The following is a 20504-nucleotide window of genomic DNA, read 5'->3' as shown; positions in this document are numbered from 1 at the left end:
CTGAATAGGGAAAATTGTGTAATTTACCCTGCATTTAATGACCATCAAGATTTTAAATAAAATACAATAACTAAAAGTAGGGAAAAATGGGAAAATAACCAAATTTTGCTAATAAAAATTGAAAACAACTTGTGTTTAATTTTCAGTTGTTTTTGGTATGTTTTAGAATTGGGTAATCTTATACTTGTGGGGCTATTTGAGTTCCCCCCCCCTCAGAATCACCCAAATCATTTAAAAGCCAGTGGGATGGTAGTTAAACTATAGTCACCAGTGTAATGTAAGACACAAAATACTGGAGTAACTCAGCGGGTCAGGCAGCATCTCGGGAGAGAAGGAATGGGTGACTTTTTGGGTCGAGACCCTTCTTCAGACTTATGTCAGGGGAGGGGGCGGGACAAAGATAGGATGATGTGGTAGGAGACAGGAAGACTAGTGGGAGAACTGGGGAGGGGAAAGAGAGGGACAGAGGAACTATCTGACGTTAGAGAAGTCAATGTTCATACCGCTTGGGTGTAAACTGCCCAAGCGAAATATGAGATGCTGTTCCTCCAATAGTAAGAGATGCACTGGAAATTTGAACACTGCATACTCCACAGCACCATAATAATGATTAAATAATCTGCCTCTCGATACTGAAAGTATAAACATTGGGTAATACACTGGGGATATTTCCCCCCTCTGCTTGTCAAGATGGTGTTTTTTGTTTTTTTTAACAACGATCTGGAAATGTGATCTTTGTTTAATGTCTCAGCCAAATTATGGCTTCTCAATCAGCCAATACACTGGAGTGTTGGCCAAGAATTTTGTATACAAATCTCTGGAGTAAAATTTAAATATGGCTCCAGCTGATTCCAAGACATGATTGCTGCCAATTGGGTCACAGCTGTCAGTGTGACTAAATCTTGTGCATGCTTTATTATTTTTAAACTGTGGATTTTGCCCAAATTCATATCTGAATAATTAATTTCAAATTACTTTCTATATTTAAATTAGTGAAACATTCCAATGGTTATTTTGAAGAATTCCACTTGTGTATGATATTTTGCAGTGAAAAATTTGAAACGTAGATATGGATTTGCCTGAATAAGATTTTTAATTATTTCTGGTATCCATATGTTCTGTTGCAGTTGCAGCAACTCACAAGGAAACAAAACAATTTTTCACTCTTTATAATACACTTGATGATAAAAAGGTGTACTTGGAAAAAGAGGTAAGGAAAACAGAAACCCATTGCATTGTATTCTCAGTCACTGAAAAGTTAAAACAATTGTGGCAAATAAGTTCATCCAAAGCTATGACTATCTTAAAATAAAAATAAGCACACATGACGGACCATGGAAATAAAAACAAAGGATGGAATGAGCAAAAGATCGGTCAAACCTGCTAATTGAAGAGTTATTTATATTTTGAGTTTGTCCCTCAGAAAAAAATATGGATAGTCCCCGGGTCATATTAGGCTTCCATTCCTGAGAACTGTCCAGAAACATTATTTTTGTTTCCTGTTAAGCAGAAACTAACAATTTCAATGAGGTTGATTAACATGAATATAAAATTGTCTTCCCCTGTGCCGTTATAATGATACAGGATCAGAATGTCCCACATCCCATGGCTGGTCTTGAAAGTCTTCATGTATCAATGAATATTAGTGATTGATAAAGTATGTTACAAATCAATAGAAGCCTTGTCAGTTTCCAAAGTTAATTTCTTAGTGGTCTCTCTCTGTGGTCTGGCAGGTGTGTTATTAACGTCAACGTATCCTTGATTTCTACAAGGAGGTTACATGTATAAACTTTTTTTTTAAATGGTTGTCTTTAGAATTAACTAGCTTCTGCCCCTATCCCATAACGCGGGCAGATGTTTGCATTTCAGTAACTTCCCTCTCTCGAAAAATTATTTTAAACTTTATGGGAAAATTTGCTTAAAATAATAGCAGGGGATTCAATACAATTTTAATAGCTACAACAATCCTGTTAACTTCTCAACATTTTGTGTTGGACAAGTATCATATCATATATCATATTATATATTAACAATGCAAGGACACTAAATGACAAGACACGTCTGAATGTTCAGACACAAGTATCCTCATACCTCATACAAGTGATGAGAAAAAGGTATGGGTTTCTTGATCATTGTCTAGGTAGGTTTGGCTGTAATGTCTAAATATGTTCCTTTACTGCATGTTATGGTGTTCATTATCTAATTTTAAGATTGCAAGATTTGGATTGGTTTAAATCTTTCAAAAGAACTATAAATTGCACAATGCTTCAGCAAAATATGTCAAAAGGACTGAATCAGTTTTATCTCTTCCTAGGTTAACCTGTTGAATTCAATTCATGATAATTTTCAACAGTGAGTATCATGCAAGTTGCACAGAAGTTACATTTATGCCGGGAGAGGAAGACTCAACTGCATTGTTCATGAATATCTTGCAGTGTTTCCTCATTTATTATTCTCATTATGTACAAGCAAAATACGCAAGATCAGTATAATGAAAATGCTTAGTGCATAATTGGTGCAGGTGTGGTCGCGGTGTCCTTTAATTAGAATCTGTTAATTTTGAAGCACTAAATTATTAAACTGACAATTAACACAATTAATCTCCCTTGATTTGTGATGTAGATTGGGGTATTTTTAATTTAGTTATTTCTCTCAACAATTATCAAACATCTATTGCATTGAGTTTCTACAAGTATTTGTAGATATGAGCATTTTAATCGTTTGATCTGTGTTTTTAGGTTGATTCATTGTAAAAAAAAAAATGTAACTTGCATTTTAGGGCTATGGCATCGCCAGCTACTCGAGAACAGTTTTTGCGTCAGATGGAACAGATTGTAGAAGGTATTAAGCAGAATCGCATGAAGGTAAGAGTGCAAATAATTTCAAATTCATTCTATGTGGCAGTGTGATGAACTAGTGCTCAACGACATTTTGAGAGTAAAAGAAGAATTCTAGGCAGAAAATGGTGATGATAGTAAATTGAAGTAATTGAGAAACATGTTCTAAGATGGAGCTAACTAGAAATATTTTTTTGATGTACAGTGGGTTGAGGTTGAAAGATTAATGTAGAATAAGTGGGGAGAATCTATATTTTCTTCAAACGTTCTTTCACATTTAAAGCTAACATCTAATGCAGACAAGATGGAACTTAATATGGAGTACACTATTTTCCAGTTTTATAACTTGAGGATCTATTTTGAATACTCAAGTAGACAAAAAAATTATAAAAGATATCAGTTGCTCAAAGTGCTCTGTCATCAATTACTTAAGTGCCATTGCTAATCTCAAGCAGCTGATTTGCACATTAGATTTCACAGATGACAAATTGAATATTTAAATGAGGAACTGCTGGTATTGGTTTACAAAAAGGACTTAAAGTACTGGAGTAACTCGGAGGGTCAGGCAGCATCTCTTGAGAACATGGATCGGTGATGTACACAAAAAGCTAGAGTAACTCAGCAGGACAGGCAGCATCTCTGGAGAGAAGGAATGGGTGACGTTTCGGGTCGAGACCCTTCTTCAGACTGGTCTGAAGAAGGATCTCGAACCGAAACGTCACCCATTCCTTCTCCAGAGATGCTGCCTGTCCCGCTGAGTTACTCCAGCTTTTTGTGTCTATCTTTGGTTTAAACCAGCATCTGCAGTTTTGGTTTTGGGTTTTGTTTTGGGTTGGCACCTTGCTTTCTCCCAACCTGAAATGTTACCTATCCATGTTCTCAAGGGATGGTGCCTGTCATGCTGAGTCACTTGAGCATTGTGTGTCTTTTTTAAAATGGAATGTTTAACCAGTTTTTAGAAATTTGGTGGTAGAGCATTAGCTGATATACTATTTTTACATCTCTCTGTTTACAGAGTACTATGTACAATGTTTACATATCAGTTGTGTTGCTGCAAGTAAGAATTTCATTGTTCTGTTTTGGGACATATGATGATAAAACACTCTGGACTCTTGAGGAGAATGTTGAATCAAATGTGCTGAATAACTTTTCTATATGTGTAATATGCAGGCTGTACTTTAAATTTATTTTTCGTTCACAGTAAATTACTGAAAGATTTGCATTCTAATGGACATATTTTTATTTTCTTACTTTTGCAGCTAACAAATGCACTTTAAATGTAATGTCCTTTTTATAAATAGCTGTCTATTCATGGCTATAAAAAAATGTTTTTGGTGTTGGCCACCTTCTCTCTCTGACTCCCTCCTTTCCAACACCACCCTTCGCAATCCCTCTCCCCCTCCCCTCTCCTCCCGTTCCACAAAATCTAGCTGGAAAAGAAAAAGCAAGAAAATAAAATGAGACGCGATCAGCTGAATGATGAGTATCTTGAACTGCTGGAGAAACAGCGATTGTACTTCAAAACTGTCAAAGAATTTAAAGAGGTATTACATTATTTTAGCTGATACAAAATAAATCAAATTAATTTGTAATTTCTTTGGATATTTTTACAGTTTAGAAAACTTAAGTAGTGGGAGTGAATGGAGATTAGAGAATATCTTTAGGGCCTATCAATCTGAACTTGACGTATCTAAGTTTATTTAAGTAGTATAGTTCAAGAAACTATTGCTTTTCTATATTTTTGTGAAGTTGTAGATTAGTAAATATGTTTCCAGGGTGGTTTTGTGGTTAAATAATTGTTCTTATACCAACTGGAAGCAGCATTGAAATATTCATTATTGAGTGGCTGAGTAAAGAGCAACTAGAAGATAAGGGAAATATGAACATATTTTGTCAAATCTTCAATAACTTTCTATTTGGTAAATTTGCAATATAGTTAGAGAACCATTCGAGTAATTTTTATCATAAGTTAAATCATAATGCTTTAATGTAAAAGCAACGAGAAGTATGATTTGGCACAGCACAAAACAATAGTATTCCAAGCATGTCTCATTCTTTTTGTCTGTTTTTGCTTCTGTATTTTTGTTTGCAACTTTATAATTTTTGTTCATTACCAGAATACTTACTGCATCCCCCACCATTCTTCTCCTCTTTTAACTTTTTCTCACTGAGAGTAAAGCATGTTAACGCTATCAGATATATGTGGAGTAAACTCAGGCATTGTACTGATATGGATGGAGGAAGTTAATTTTGAGGATTAAAAGCAGAGTGACTGAAGATGGAGCTCAAGTATGGAGAGCAAAGAAGGGAGACTAGTCATGAATATATTGGTTGGTTTGACCAAAAGTGAGGGAATTAATTTTGCAAATTGTGGAACTTGTATGCCAATCATTTTTGCAGATAAACACAATGAACAAATTGGATTTGAATATTTTTCACGGTTTAAAAATATTTTGGTTGCAGATGAATGCTGCATCTATCAGCTGAACACTAAATGCTTGATTTTTTTTTCATCTACAGGAGTGCCGTAAGAACGAAATGTTATTGAACAAATTGAGGACAATGGGGATTTCCTGATTGAATTCACCAATGGTCCAATGAGTGAACTTAATTCTTCCAATGATGGCCTTTTAACACCTAAAAAAAAAAGAATGGGTGTATGGAACCATTTGCAATTCATTGCCTTGTTTTTGTATGATGTAATCTTGTCAGATTTTGTTTCAGTGTCACTTATGAGTTGAGCAAGCCATTGTTTCAATGTAAAGAAATCTGTCGTGCAATAAAAATAATGCAAATTAACTCTGAATTTGAGCTAGATGTTGTCTGTAAGATATGGTTGTGAGATGTAAAGCTGTTTGACTTATTTATCTGACAACTCTGCTATTTTTGCGACTCGTCTCCTGATGTTTAAGAGTAAGCCTTCATAAGGTTGTCATGTCGGAATTTGATGCCTGAATCAATGTTGACTACTCTGGTTTCTGCTCTGGTATAGAAATTATGCCGCACTTGAATGGCTTACTAGTCTATTTTGGGCAGCATATTGGCTAGATCAAGTAAGGATTGCTTTTATCTCCTGGAGAACAAATATCTTGTCGTTATGCAGCTGTAATTAAAGTTTTTACATTTCCAGTTGTGGACTGAATGTTAATTCCAAGCAATGGTGGGATTTAAGCTTTGTCTCTGAATTGTTAGTCCAGGCCTTTGGCCATCTAGTCCAGAAACTTACAGATGTATTGTAACTAGACACTTTTTTTCTTGAGAAATTTTCTTTGGTGTTACGTAAAGCCTTCTGATATTTTATTAACATATAACCATGACTCATTGTTTATTGCAATACACTTACTATTGAGGAAGAAGCCTTTGTTGATTACCAGAGTGCCACTGTATTTTGGAATTCTGATGTTGGCTCAAAGAACAGCATTGTACCAAGAGCTGATTGCACTGATTCATCGTTGCATACCACCTGAGCCATCTTTTTGCATATATAAAATGAAAGTGTTAAATTAAAAGCAATTACACAGGACATTTATGCACCATGGTGATAATCTTGTTACATAAAATTTATTTTGTTAATTTTGCTGATTTGAAGCGTTACACAATTCTGTCTCATTATCGCCAGCAGCGTTGTCTTGTTAAGACTGGAACTGATCTAGAATTAGCTCAGACCCTATTCTGTGCAATGCTTTCAATATGTTGCTGGATTCTGGGAAAACATTTAAGGTTCAGGATCTCTGAATATTTGTAGCAAGTTTTGGGTTTTTGCAACTCTTGGTATCTGTGGTCAGTCGGGAATTCTCGGACATAAAATTTTGGGATAGATGTTAATGTGCATTGAGAGGGGTCTTTGAATCTGAGTAGTGTTGAAGTGTGAAACATGAGTGATTCTACAATTTCTACCATTTGGTGGCATGGAGGTTCACATTTAAACATGCCAAAGTAATATTGCTTTTGAATTATTTGGCTTTCACATGTTCCTCCCTGAATTGGCCTCTTCCACACCAAATATCACTACTGCAGCTCTCCTGGTGTTATGGGTTCCTATCTTACTCCAAAGTAATTCTCTTAACCCCGATTACCTTGTTCTTAGCTTTCCACATTCCATGTCATCTTGCAAATATCCATGTTTAAAACGCTTTTACCTCCACCATGTCTTCACTACATCCTTTCCAAGCTTGTATTATTTGTACGGCAACTTTGAAGGTGCAGATTTGTATATCTGACACAGATGAATTTTGCCAATGCAACACAGGAGTTGGGCTAGACAATGTCAACTTTAGGAGCGATGGGATGCAAAGTCTGACATGGGTTGGGATTTGGGAAGTAAAAGCTTCTGCTGCTCTATAGAGGCTGGTAGATAAATAAGGGGGACTAGGATAGTGTACTTGAGATGATCAGATGCAGTTAGCAGAAGGCTCTGACACAGTAAGATAGGCATTGACAGTCTTTATTTTCACAATTTGTAGAACAAATCTTCATGAGGGTTTAACTGTAGCAGGGTTTTGAAGGAACTCAGTGGGTCAAGCTGCACCTGTGATGGCAAATGGATGGTTAACGTTTTGGATAGAGATAATGCATCAGAATAGTTATGAGGATCAATTCCTAGGTGAAGTGAGTAGCTCTGGAATTGAAACAGGAGCTACATGTTAATTTGTTTGCCTTGCAAATAATTTGATGAACTTTCTAAAGATGTTGGTGGTATCTTTCTGCTGCCTGCTGTAGGTAATCCAGGTCGCAAGTATTTTAATCAACAAGAAATACTGCTGCCCGAGGAAGATAGACACAAAGTGCTGGAGTAACTCAGCGGGTCAGGCAGCATCTCTGGAGAAAAAGGATGGATGACGTTTCGGGTCGGCACCCTTCAGACTGAAAGTAGAGGGGAGGGAACTGGAGGTAAGAATAGGCCTGAACAAAGCAGGACTGGTGACAGATGACTACTTGCATATGCACAGTATCCATAATGTAAAGATATTATGTATATATTATTTCAATGGGAGTTTAATTGGAACTCTGTGCTATGTTTTGGTAAGTAGGTTCTCAATGGTCTTAATTCTTTACCCTGTATTTAACCTTTGGCAGGACAGGCCACTGAAACCTGGATAAAAATGATGCAGAATTAAAATGTCATGTTTTCTGCGATTCCGTACATTAAATGATAAACCTACGATGGAATTGTAATTAATAAAAATTGGAAACTCAACAAGATGACTGAATTCCGTATCAGAAATACTTCAGATCAGTTATCTACCGTAACAATATTCTACATCGCTTTACAATTCAAGAAGGCACACTGTACATAAGTTTTAATGTTCTATTTATCCTTCCATTAATGGAAATAGCTATTTCTTTAAAATCTACCAATAAGGCTACAACGTATTACTTTGGGCAGCGTAATGGATAGTAAAATATTGCTGCGTTTTATGGAATTATATAAATATTACAAAGGGAGAGTTGAAAAATAATGGAGTACGCATGCAGCAGAATAAACCTTATTTTAAGCTGTTAGAACGGGTATTAACGAGTTATTCGTCGCCTTTAATCACTTTGCGGAACAATCAAATCCAATAATACTGTGAAGCCTATGTTTGATGTTGGAAATCTCTAATCGCGGTGCAGAGCAAATAAGTATCAGAGCACGGTTGTACCAGTTGCACAGTTATCAAATAGCACTGGTACAAAGTTCATTCTTTTACATCTACTATTTTATCGTTGCTTGATAAATAAATACCCGAAGACGTAGTTGTAATTTTTGTTGAACGCCGTGTAGATGAGGGGATTAAAGAAGGAATTGCAATAACCGAGCCTGACAAATAGCTCTTCCAGACAGCGACGACGATGCAAGAACACAGAGGACTGGCGAGTTCCGTGATGAAGAAGGGGCTCCAGCACAGGACGAACACCCCGATCAAGGTGCCTACCATCACCGCTGCCCTTTTCTTTTCTGCTGCCTCCACGCCTCTCGGTCGGTCCGGGAAGTCAGGGCAATGTGTCCAATCGCATGCCCCGACTGTGGCTGGTGACTGGCCTCCTTCACCTACAACGTGGTTGGTGTTTATTTGAAACAAAAGGTTAACATTTTAGTGTTTATTTGGTGACGATTGTTGGAGGCCCGAAGAAAAATGCACCAAAATATAACTACAATTTAAACGCACGAGGTTGGAAATCATCTGTGTGGAGTTGATTGCCAGCATATAACTAATTGGAATTTTACCTTTCTCTTCCTATTCCAATCAGACTGAAGAACCGACCTAAACGTCGCTTGTCCATTCCCTCCACAGATGCTGTCTGGCCCACTGAGTTCCTCCAGCACTTTGTGCCTTGCTCAAGCCTCCAGCGTCAGGAGGACTTGTGGTTTGTACTCGCATCGTTTCAGAACGATCGGTTCCACACACTTGTTTGCTTCACGCGGCTTCCTATCTGCAGGCATGGACTGTTCCATACACAGGGAGAGTAGGCTAAAACAATGAACTGAATCATAGTCTGAAATTCAATTTATACAAAAAACTATCATTCTATCCTTGGGGAATCTGGACAGCAATTGACAGTAACTGAATTACTACAGCACTTTGTGTTTTGCTTAAGATTTCAGCATCTGCGGTTCTTTGTGTTTCTATTTCATTCGAATAATGTTATTAATGAAAGAAAACTCGAGGGAAAACGTGGATGTATTTGTAAGCTGTGGATGTTTGTAATGTTAAGAAAACGCGCGTTCGTGTTCTGACCAAAATCCTTACAGAGATAAACTTACGAGAACAGGAGGAAGCCATTCGGCCCGTCGTATCGCTCAGTGGTTCAGTACCATCAGTGATCACCCATGACTCTAGACCCCCTTCCAGCTTTTGGCCCTAACGATATCTAATTACTAAAGTATTGCGATTTGAATCTGTTTGCCGACGTAATTTTGATATTTTTTTTCTCAAGAAAACTACAAATCTTTGCACTGAAAACGTAATGGTTTCCGCCTTAGTCTTTCCAACTGATTTTAATGCCCATTTATTGCTGATATAATCAGCACGGTTGCTAAGACTTAAAGGTAAATCCCTTCACATTTTCTCCGGGATTGTAAAAGTTTCAGAAAATCTCAAACGCCATTCCCAGAACATTGTTGAGTTTTCTAATCTTTTCTCAACTTTCCACTTCTATAAAGTTACCATTTGACATAAACAAGCTGAAAAATGAACGGGAGACCGTTCACTAATATGTGGAGGAGGGAGCCGAAGTTCCGCGGCTTTAGAATTACACCAGAAGGAATATTCTACAAATATCGTGTTGTAATCGTGGCGTTAATGGTGCTTGAATACACTGGCCGCTGAATGTGCACCTAGGTACGCAAGGGGAACCTATGAAGAAGATGAATCTGCAGTATTTCCGACATTGGCACCAGGGCGTTCCTAATGTGGCTGCCTATCATCAACTTTGCAGTTTTATAGATCTTCCAGTATACGAACACCACCACACCAAGGGGCAGGTAGAACGCTCCAAAAGTCGAAAAGATAGTGTATGAAGGCTCCTGGTAGACTTGGCAGTTCTTCTGGTCGGCAGAGTAAGTTTCTCCCCATCCCAGAAGCCGACGTAGCGAAATGACAGCAGACAGCGCCCAGGTCAGGACAATCATGATATTGGTATTCCTTTTTCTGGTCTTCAGAGTATATTCAAGATGCCTGGTAATGGACCAGAAACGGTCCATGGCGATGGCGCTGACGTTCCAGATACTTGACGTACAGCAGAGGACATCAAAGGAAGTCCACGCGACAGAGCGCCCTGTCCAACCCCCAGCGTCTCCCCAACACTTCGTTCAGCAGACTGAGAGGCGTCACCAAGGCGGTCACCATCACATTAGAGACGGCCATGGAGGCTACCAGATTATGAGGTGCCGGTGAAAAGTCTTTACCTTCAGGATAATCACTAACACCAGCAAATTCCACACGAAGGTGACAACGAAGAGGAGGACTACAAGGTGACCACGAGCACAGCGTTAGAGGTTCCTGCTTCACGTCTCTTCCTTCCCAGCTTCCATTCACCAATAAAGATTCGTTAACAAGCATCATTTACAGTTTTTCCTTGCCAAACTCACATTCCCGTATTATTGACGTCCAGGTCCATTTGTTGCGAAATAACATGGAATTCAGTCGAATTCTGAGCTGATACAATGAGCTTTGCCTCCATGCCCCACGCACAAATCACGGCGTATTGTGCACCTTCGACTTGATCAAAGGCAGCAAGTGGAGGCTGGATTTTTCACCGAATGCACTTATTTACCAACACAGCGGAGCATGACATTCATTTAACGTTATTACTTCAAAGCTTTGTCCAGAAGCCTAGTTGACATTGAACTGTAACGTTACTCCATACAAATCCGGTTCAGACACATCGTTTAACACATACGCAATCAGCATGTTGACGATACCTGCTCCCAGAGATAAACATAAAAGTCCCGAGATCAGGATGAATCCGTGTTGAGACAGTTACGAGAGGGATAAGGATGAATTAATTTACCCCGCGATTTCATTCACCTTGCTTGAGGTAATCTTTCAAGACCTTCTGCAATCTCCTCCACATCTTCTCCTGTGCGGAATTTGCATGTTCTCCCTGTGACCTCGGGGGTTTCCATTCGGATGGGCCTGTAGGTTAATGGGCCTCTATAAATCACCCTTAATATACAGAGTGGATGAGAAAGGGGATGACAGAACAGGTGTAAACGGGTAGAAACGAGGAACCGCAGATACTGGTCTAAAAAAAACGACACAAAGTGCTGGAGTAACTCAGCGGGTCAGCAGCATCTCAAGAGATCTACTCCTGCACCTATTGTCTATTGATCTTAAGAGTTAAAACATGATGTACTCTGAGTCTGGGGATTCTATGGAGATGATCTCCAATGTAAAGTCTATTTCTGTTGACAACAAAGGACCTTTACATCAACAGGCTTCAAATTCCAAGTAACAGTTTAAAGTTAAGAGTGGGAATGGTTAGGGCACTATTTAGGTGTTAAATGAGCTTTGTGCATCCTTTTTTACACTGAGAGTCATGGTGAGTTGTGTTTTGGATTGGAGGAAGCAGCTAAAGGTATTCCCAAGATTCTGTGTTAGACCAATTGCTTCTTTTGATCTGTATAAATTACCTGGACTTCCTGTAAATTACTATTTCTAAATTTGTGGACAACAGAAAACTTTGTTTTATTGTGAAGAGCAAAGATACTACCAATAGAAAGCAAAAAGCTACCAATAAGCTGGTAGTATGGGGAGACATTGAAATCTAATATATGTATGCAAAATGAATTTCACTGGGTAATGTTTAATTGCATATGTGACAATAAATATTCATTGCAAATGTAGAGAAATGTGAAGTGATGTATTTCTGTGAGGAAGCAATATGGACTGCTGTGTGCAGAACATGTTAAAGCTGTTTCCATTGTAGCCTCTGTGGGAATTGGAAAAATACATTGTTGAGAAAAAATGACAAGACCACAGCAAATGATCGACATGAGAAGCCGAATGACCTCCTCCTGTGCTGTCCTCTATGTAGTTTATAGTTAGTAGGAAGGCTTTATGCTGTCAAAAGGTGAGTCACTCATACTACAATGCACAGCCTCTGATATGTTCTTGTCTCCATCAGTTATCTGGCTGATCCAATTGACTTACTGGTTAATGATGACCTCCAGGATGTTGATGGCCATGCCAGGGAATACTGAGGTTAGGTGAACAAGCAGCCTAATTCCACCCATGTCTGAAAGTTGTTGCGATTTTTTTATGCAGGCATTGACTGTTTTGTTTGCGGACGAATTGTCATAAACAGCAGACACAGGCTTGCTAGACCACTGGGTCTGTGTCAACCATTAACCATGCATTTACACTGTCTCCCTCTATTCTCCTTAATCTCCATCAGACTTTAGCATTCATTTGCACACTGGTAATATCAGTGATCAATTTGCTTGAAATGAAACTCACAGCTCTTGGAAGATTCAATATACTGAAAGCAAAGAGCTGTTGTAATATTAATGCACTAGAAAATAATTCAATGTTTGCATGAGAACCAGATTTGTAATGTAGGCACCTTAGAGTTAAAGGTCCTTTAATTCTGGTGAGGTATGATATTTATGTTTAAAAGTTTACTTTTGTAACACAAATCAAAGATTGAATGTACTTGCCTAATAAAAAATAATAAGCATCTGTTCCAGGTCATTTTCCTAGAAGAGTCTTTAAACTTGAGAACTCCCAATTCAGATTTTCTCACCAAATGTCTGAAGGACATAGGATTAACTCCTTTCCATTGGTGACAACTTGAAGTAGAGTAAGCAGCAGTTTCGGATAAAATTTATGGCAGGAATTCCGCAGGGTTCTTTTCAACAGTACACCACAAATCTGAAGTGTTAACAGTCCCCTTACACACTGTATGTCTGTGGTCCAAGTAATCACAAGCCTAAGTCATCTATCTTCCTTCATACAATTTATTACCCCATCTCAGAATGGAATAGAATCTTATCAACCACTGTTGGAAGCACAGTCAGAATCATGTATTGCTCCAAAGTCTTATTTGCTACCTGGTTTGCTAAATGGAAGTATTATGCAGGCGATTTAAATATTGGTATTGGAGTAATTTTTACCAGTCTGGCTTCTCACCAAGGAAACCTATCAGCCCTGCAGTGTAATCAAGTATTAACAAAAGTGTCTTCAAGTGAGCACAGCTGAATAGGATCAAAATCTTCTCTTTATTAGTTTTGCTTAGGCAAAATTGTTTAGGGTGGCCAATGAAGAATAAATAAGCTGTACAGCAGTGGGCACAATGACAGCTGGCATAAGAAGCAACAGTAACTGTATAACAGATGATCTTGTGACTCTCTCTCTCTCTCTCTCTCTCTCTCTCTCTCTCTCTCTCTCTCTCTCTCTCTCTCTCTCTCTCACCCCCCCCCCCCCCCCCCCCCCCTCCTCCCATCATAAAATGATACAATAGAAGATCAGAGTGTAAAATGGATCACAATATAAGTTCAAGGGAGAATAATGATTTCAGGGCATAAGCTTTGGATAAAACAAACGCAACAGCACAGATTGTTAAACATGGGGGAAAACAATCTGGCAAAACTAAAACAAAGGTGTTGATCACGCAGAGTATATGCTCATTAAATGACAAACTTTCCAATTGAATTTACGTGATTGTGGCAACAAAACAAGTATGGAATAGTTATTGCAGTCACAAGACTAGACAATTATATATACATCAAAATTATTTGTTCAATAGGTCACAAAGTTAATGCGGTCTCTGATCCTATTAAACACCTCCATTGCAGATTATCCTAGAAAAGGGGAATGTGATGGTCTGAATACAAAATATCAACGATCCATTTATTATGTCAAAATATTGTAAAGCTATCACAGTTTACAGGTTAACATTATACTCAAATTAATCTTGAGCACCGTGTAAAAAGATTTTGCTTTGTAGGAATAGAATTGCAGCCATGACTTAACTTGATTCAGTACAGGCCCGAAGAAAGTTGCCCAAGTTGGTTAGCCAAAAACAGTTAACCAAGGGTAAAATGTTTTTGTTATAGTTTATTTTTTAAAAGAATGGCAGCTTTGATACGGTCATCTAACGGGAAAACTGTCTGTTGTCTGCCTTATTCCTGCCAATTTGCTTGAAGATTTTTGCTTTACGGACATTTTTGGTCTTCTGATACCCAAATCCACCTCCACCACCTCTTTTCTTCAGTTTCATTCCTCTGCTGGCATTTATATCTAAAGTACAGAGTTAAGAAAAACACATGCAAGCAATTGTTTGGCAATTATGGTGGAATTCACTTTTTTTTTCAATTTTTCCATTACACTAATGTCAAAATGTCTATCAGAAAAGATGTATGACGAAAAATGCAAAATGGATGGAAAACTATCAAATCAAAATGACCTAGTCTGGAGATTATATTAAATTTGCATTTCTCATGTTCTCTTACACCACAGCAATCCATAGAGGGTATGCTAGAACTCATCAGTCCAATTCTCCCATATGTATCTTCTCAATTGCATCATGCTTCTCCTACCACCACCAACACTAGGGATAATTTACAGCAGCCCTACACTGCACCACTGAGCTTTCTTATCCCTAGCCTTTTCAGAACGTGAGCTGGACTATTACGTAAATTCGAATAATGAACAGAATCAACAGTACAGCTCAAGAAGAGTAAGGCAATGCGCCTCAATGTCTACCGATGGTGGCACTAATGTCCCCAGTGATGAAATGCTTTGAGAGATAAAACACAAAATGCTCGAGTAATTCGGTGGAACAGGCAGCATCTCTGGATAGAAGGAATGTGTGACGTTTCGGGCCGAGACCTTTTCTCAGAAGGGTCTTGACCCAAAACATCACCCATTCCTTCTATCCGGAGATGCTGCCTGTTCTGCCGAGTTACTCCAGCATTTTGTGTCTAGCTTTGGTGTAAACCAGCATAAGCAGTTCATTCCTACACAAATGCTTTGAGAGGTTGGTTATGGCGCAGATCAATTCCCACCTCAACAAGAACCTGGACCGTTAATTTTCTTACCGCCACAACAGGTCAATGGAGGATGTGATCTTACTGGCTTTCCACTCTGCACTGGATCACTTGGACAATAAATCACATACGCCAGGTTGTTATTCATAACTACAGCTCGGTATCAACACCAGCATTTACTCCAAATTGGTTGCCAAGCTCATAGAACTGGGTCTCTGTGCATCCCTCTGCAACTTTATCCTTGACTTCCTCATCAACAGGTCACAATCTGTACATATTGGCAGCAACACTCACTTCTCAATAATCATCAGTACAAGAGCACCTCAAGGCTGCGTGGTTAGCCCCCTGGTCTACTCACTCTATACTCACAACAGTGTAGCTGGACACAGTGCAAACTCCACCTTCAAGTTCATTGAAGACACCACCATTGCTGGACGAATCAGAAGACGATGAGTCAAAGGATAGGAGGAAGATTCATCGATACCTTTCTAACATAGAACTTTTTTGTTGTTTATTATGGTCTTTTCAGAGTTAGGTTAACATATCTGATATGCCACTGAAAGTAAGAATATCAATGTTCCCCACCGTTTAGGGGCATATGATAAGACACTCGACTCTTTAAATTATCTTACACAGGAAGAACAATTGCAGCACATATTTTCAGCTGTGCTGGCTTCAATTTCAATGCAACAAGCTAACCAGTTAACCAACAACACTACAGTGATCGGCCAAATCATGGATGGTGATGAATCAGCATACAAGGGAGAGATAGAACATCTGGTTGAGTGTTCTACCTGGGGATGGACTATCTGGCAAGAACAACTTCTTGCTGAATATCCAAAGAACTAATCAGTGACTCTAGAGGGGGGAAATCAGGAGACTACACACCAGTTTCATTGGTGAGTTGACAGTGGAGAGTTAACTATTAAATTCATTGGGGTAACATGTTGGTTCACCAGTTTTGGGCCCAGCACATAGAAGTAATCATGCAGTAGGCATGCCTGTGCTTCTACTTTCTTAGAAGTTTAAAGAGACTTGGCATGTCGCCGAATACTTGAACAAACCCATAGATGCACTACAGAATGTATCCTGATCGTTGCATCATGGCCTGGTACGGCATCTGCAATGCAAGTTTCAGAATGGTCACAAGAATAGCCATTGAACTGAATGGATTTATATCTGGGACTCCTGATGAACACTGCACCAAAGAATAAAATGTATGCACTTTAAAGGACCTAGTAGTTTGTGATTCCGTACAAAGACAGGTTTTTACCCCAAAACCCTCACATCCAAATCATTGTTTGTTCTCACGCATACACAATCCGCCATTGAATGTCAGCTCTGACCAATGACTGAACGTTAAAAAATGATTTTCATCATCTTTGAAATGTTTATAGACACAAGGAACTGCAGATGCTGGAATCTTGCTCGAACACAAAGTGCTGGAGTAACTCAGCGGGCCAGGCAGCATCTGTGGAGGACATCAATAGGTGCATTTCAAGGTTGCGACCCTACTTCCGGATTAACAAAAACCTGAAGCCATAATGATAAATGGTTTTTGATGTATTTGGGGAAATGCTGTTTTAGGACTATTCAAATCTATGACGATAGCGTAAGAATGTAACAACAACAAAAGGATACTGAGATCCACATGGGGTGGTACTGTGAAGCCAAATGATAATGCTACTTTGGGCAGATTCAGGTTGTTGACACTGTAGATGTCCTTGAGAGAATGAGAATCGTAGGCTCGGATATAAGACTTGTAAGCTTCTTGTGCCGATTTGTGCAAATAGTAATTTTTTTCAATTAGTTTTTCAAGCTGAAAAAAAACAAATAATGTTTAAATTCAAGGTGATGAAAGCAATGAAAATCACAGAAGAAACTAATTAATTTGATTATGAATTGATTTTTGTGTGTTCACTACTCTTCATGTGCCCTCCAGAAATTCTACATTTTCTAATTCTCAACTAATTAGAAGTGGAGTTAAAGGAGTACCAAAGCATTGTGCTAAAGAGAGAAATTTGGTGAAAATATCCATATAACTGCAAGGTACAGTTTACCTTGAAGCCACTGACATAGTAAGTTCCAATTTCAGAAGAGCAGTTTAGACACAGACTGTCAGGGCTCAAAGCAATGGCCCACCAGCACCTTCTGAATGGAAATTAAGGATGTACAAAAAATACAAGCTGTGAGAGCCATGCTCACATTCTATCAATGAACGTAAAGAATCTAAGGCACATTGCTTGTTCAAAGTTGATTGCAACCATGTATGGTAGAATAGTGATCTTCTCCCTCAACCTTCTTAAAATCATCAACTAATCTTTAATAAAAACATTTTCATAAAACACTTCATTTAATAGGAATATAATAGGTGTATATAATACACCCAAGCTTTCTAATTTTTGAATTTGATCTACGAGATCAAGCATAAAATTCAGAAGCTGCTGTGTAAACATTTATCTTCTAGCTTTATTCATGCAGCAATGGTAAAAATAAACAGTCAATTTTATATTCCTTGATTAGATCACATCTTTGAACTTCATAATTCCATGGTTCAAATTCCCATCTTCCACCCAACTTAAGCTCATCTAAAATATTACTGCCATCAATCTTATTTTCCCCATGAACAGTCTTATTTTCCCCATGACCTCTGAGCTTTCTCATGTGAATTGCGCCTGGACACAATAAAGTGTCAATTTTTTATATTCTCGTCCTTATTTTCAAATTGCTCCATGCCCCTCCCTATCTCCAATCTTTTCCATTCCTACAAACCTTACAAAGCATCTGTATCTCTTCTATTTTTGGCTTCTTGCATGTCAACATTTTTAATTGATGTTATTTATGGTTATACCTTTAGATGTCAATGCCAAGGCACAAACTTTTGCCATGTCCTTCAAAAGCTATTTTCTTTATGCTCTACGTTGTGCATTCTAAATTCTCTCCCTGCAGCTCAGTTAAAATTTCCTTTAAAACAATCTGATTAATAGCACTTCAATGTGTAAAGCATGAATTGACATTCATTTAATTTTAAATTAGAAAAGGTTTACTTTGCGTAAATTATATCTGTACGAGCGATAACAACTGTTTCATTGCTGGATTGCTCACTTATACAGTGAAACTATTCTTATTGTTTTGATGTGTTTATGCTTTATTCTTAATTGTTAACTGTATGTTTGTGTTGTCATTTGTGAGCAGAGCACCAAGGCACATTCCTTGTATATGCATATTTGGCCAATAAACTTATTCATAAACTTCATATCCCTCACTTAAATGTAGTCATGTTCAGACAGATTTCACTTTGACCTTTATATCTGCCTTTATAACTGACAGGATTGTAACTGAGCCTATTACAGTTGTGAATCTGTGGAATTCTCTGCCTCAGAAGGCAGTGGAGGCCAATTCTCTGAATGCATTCAAGAGAGAGCTAGATAGAGCTCGTAAGGATAGAGGAGTCAGGGGTATGGGGAGAAGGCAGGAACGGGGTACCGATTGAGAATGATCAGCCATGATCACATTGAATGGCGGTGCTGGCTCGAAGGGCCGAATGGCCTACTCAGCACCTATTGTCTATTGTCATTTCAGATCTCAAGGCCTAATTTTATTAGTTTGCACATGAGTTTTTGTATGATTGAACTGGTATTAAATAATTCAAGTTTCCTGCCAGATCTACCATTTTGGTTTAAAAAACTCAAACATTATAACATATGAAAACTATTATATATGTATTGTCACTGGTTTAATTTTACCTGTGCCTGTATGTTTGAAATCTTACTCCAAGAAAATTCAAACTCATTCAACGGTACCTATGAAAATAAAATTTGACATTATTTAAATACATTTATTGCTATGTATTTGTTACTGTAATTTAAAAACCTAACTTGTCTATGTTTATCATGCATACAAATCCCCTTTTACAATAATGATTCCATTCTTTCATTTCTTGATTATAATAATAGATAAAGCTCAAATAATTTCAAGCTTTTTTCATCAATAAATCTAATTTTCATCTGTTCATAATCAAACAATGAATGGAAAACATAAAGATGAATCTATACTTTATAAGGGACAAGAGTGTCTTTGATTCCCAGTTAGCAGCTGGTTCAAGTATTGACACACAGGTTTAAAAGAATTGAAAGGGGAAAAAATGCATGACATAGGGAAATGCTGGGTCATAGTCATAGTGTAATACAGCACGGAAACAGGCCCTCCGTCCCAGCTTGCCCGTGCCACCCTAGGTGCTCCATCGACACCTGTCCCACCTGGCTATGTTTTGCCCATATCCCCCTCTAAATCTTTCCTCTCAATGTAGCTGACTTTTAAATGTCACCGTTTCTGCCTCAACGACTCCAGCAGCTAATTCCATATACTCCCCACCCTTAAAGATGGGTCTTTAAAGATATTGCATAAACAAATAAAGAGGCAAAAGCCAAGAACTTCCCTGAGTAGTATGAAAATTTCTAACTAGATAACAGGATCTGAATTTAAATAAAAGATATTTACCCTGGCCAGTTTGAGATAACGAAGAAAACCCAGCTCTTCCGCTTGCAGGATAAGCAAGGCATGTCCCTGTCCATTAAGTCCTCGTGCAGTCCTTCCGACACGGTGGATATATTCCTAGCAGAAATATGACATGGCAGTAATACTTTCATGCAGAAGTGTTTAAACTCACCCAGGATCAAACAGACCCTTTGGACCGACACGTTCATTCCGACCAAGATGTCTTTCCACACTAATCCTGTGTTTGTATGTATTCCTTCAAACTTGTTTCTATCCACACGCTTGTCCAAATATCTTTTCAACATTGTGTTTTTAAACTTGCCTCTACCACTTCCTACCTGCCCTGGGAAATAGACCATCTGCCTTATGTATGCCACATTAATTTTGCAAAGGCCATCCCCGAGTTTCCTTTGCTCCAGAGAAAATAGTCCCAGGCCATCCAGTCTCTCCTTGTAACTTAAGTCCTCCAGTGCAAGCAATGTTCCAATGTATCTTTTCTGCTTAATCGCATCCTTCCTCTAACCAGGCAAACAGACCTGCATACAATACTTCAAGTGTTTTCTAACCAACAACAACTGTACTATAATAGCCCAACTCCCATGTTCAATCCTTCAGCCGAGATGACAAGCAGACGATTTGCATTCTTCACTGCTGTCTATCTGTATCGCTACAGGGAACTATGTGCTTGTGCCCCAAGG

At 38.4% G+C, this 20504-nt stretch overlaps 2 protein-coding genes and 1 pseudogene across 3 annotated transcripts in view; 1 reads left to right on the top strand and 2 right to left on the bottom strand.

Moving 5' to 3' along the window:
* ccdc93 (CCC complex scaffolding subunit CCDC93) overlaps nt 1-8035 on the top strand; it is a 42928-nt gene extending 34893 nt beyond the window's left edge. Inside the window, exons 20-24 of one of the 2 annotated variants that reach the window (XM_078403455.1) lie at nt 1128-1210; nt 2315-2352; nt 2780-2864; nt 4268-4381; nt 5358-8035. In XM_078403455.1, the coding sequence (XP_078259581.1) occupies nt 1128-1210; nt 2315-2352; nt 2780-2864; nt 4268-4381; nt 5358-5414 (377 nt within the window). In that variant the 3' untranslated portion in view covers nt 5415-8035. The remainder of the gene's footprint in view (nt 1-1127; nt 1211-2314; nt 2353-2779; nt 2865-4267; nt 4382-5357) is intronic. The other variant, XM_078403457.1, reaches the window with a different exon arrangement.
* Nucleotides 8036-10117: 2082 nt separating this feature from the next.
* LOC144596143 (5-hydroxytryptamine receptor 5A pseudogene) lies at nt 10118-11000 on the bottom strand (annotated as a pseudogene).
* A 2763-nt stretch (nt 11001-13763) lies between these two features.
* ddx18 (DEAD (Asp-Glu-Ala-Asp) box polypeptide 18) overlaps nt 13764-20504 on the bottom strand; it is a 35169-nt gene continuing 28428 nt past the window's right edge. The window contains exons 11-14 of the mRNA XM_078403454.1: nt 19810-19923; nt 19056-19112; nt 16951-17128; nt 13764-14560 (exon numbers count right to left, since the gene is read on the bottom strand). Of these exons, the coding sequence (XP_078259580.1) occupies nt 14415-14560; nt 16951-17128; nt 19056-19112; nt 19810-19923 (495 nt within the window). The 3' untranslated portion in view covers nt 13764-14414. The remainder of the gene's footprint in view (nt 14561-16950; nt 17129-19055; nt 19113-19809; nt 19924-20504) is intronic.

Source organism: Rhinoraja longicauda, chromosome 8 (assembly GCF_053455715.1).
Source record: "Rhinoraja longicauda isolate Sanriku21f chromosome 8, sRhiLon1.1, whole genome shotgun sequence".
Taxonomy (NCBI): domain Eukaryota; kingdom Metazoa; phylum Chordata; class Chondrichthyes; order Rajiformes; family Arhynchobatidae; genus Rhinoraja; species Rhinoraja longicauda.
This window is presented reverse-complemented; position numbering and strand designations above follow the sequence as displayed.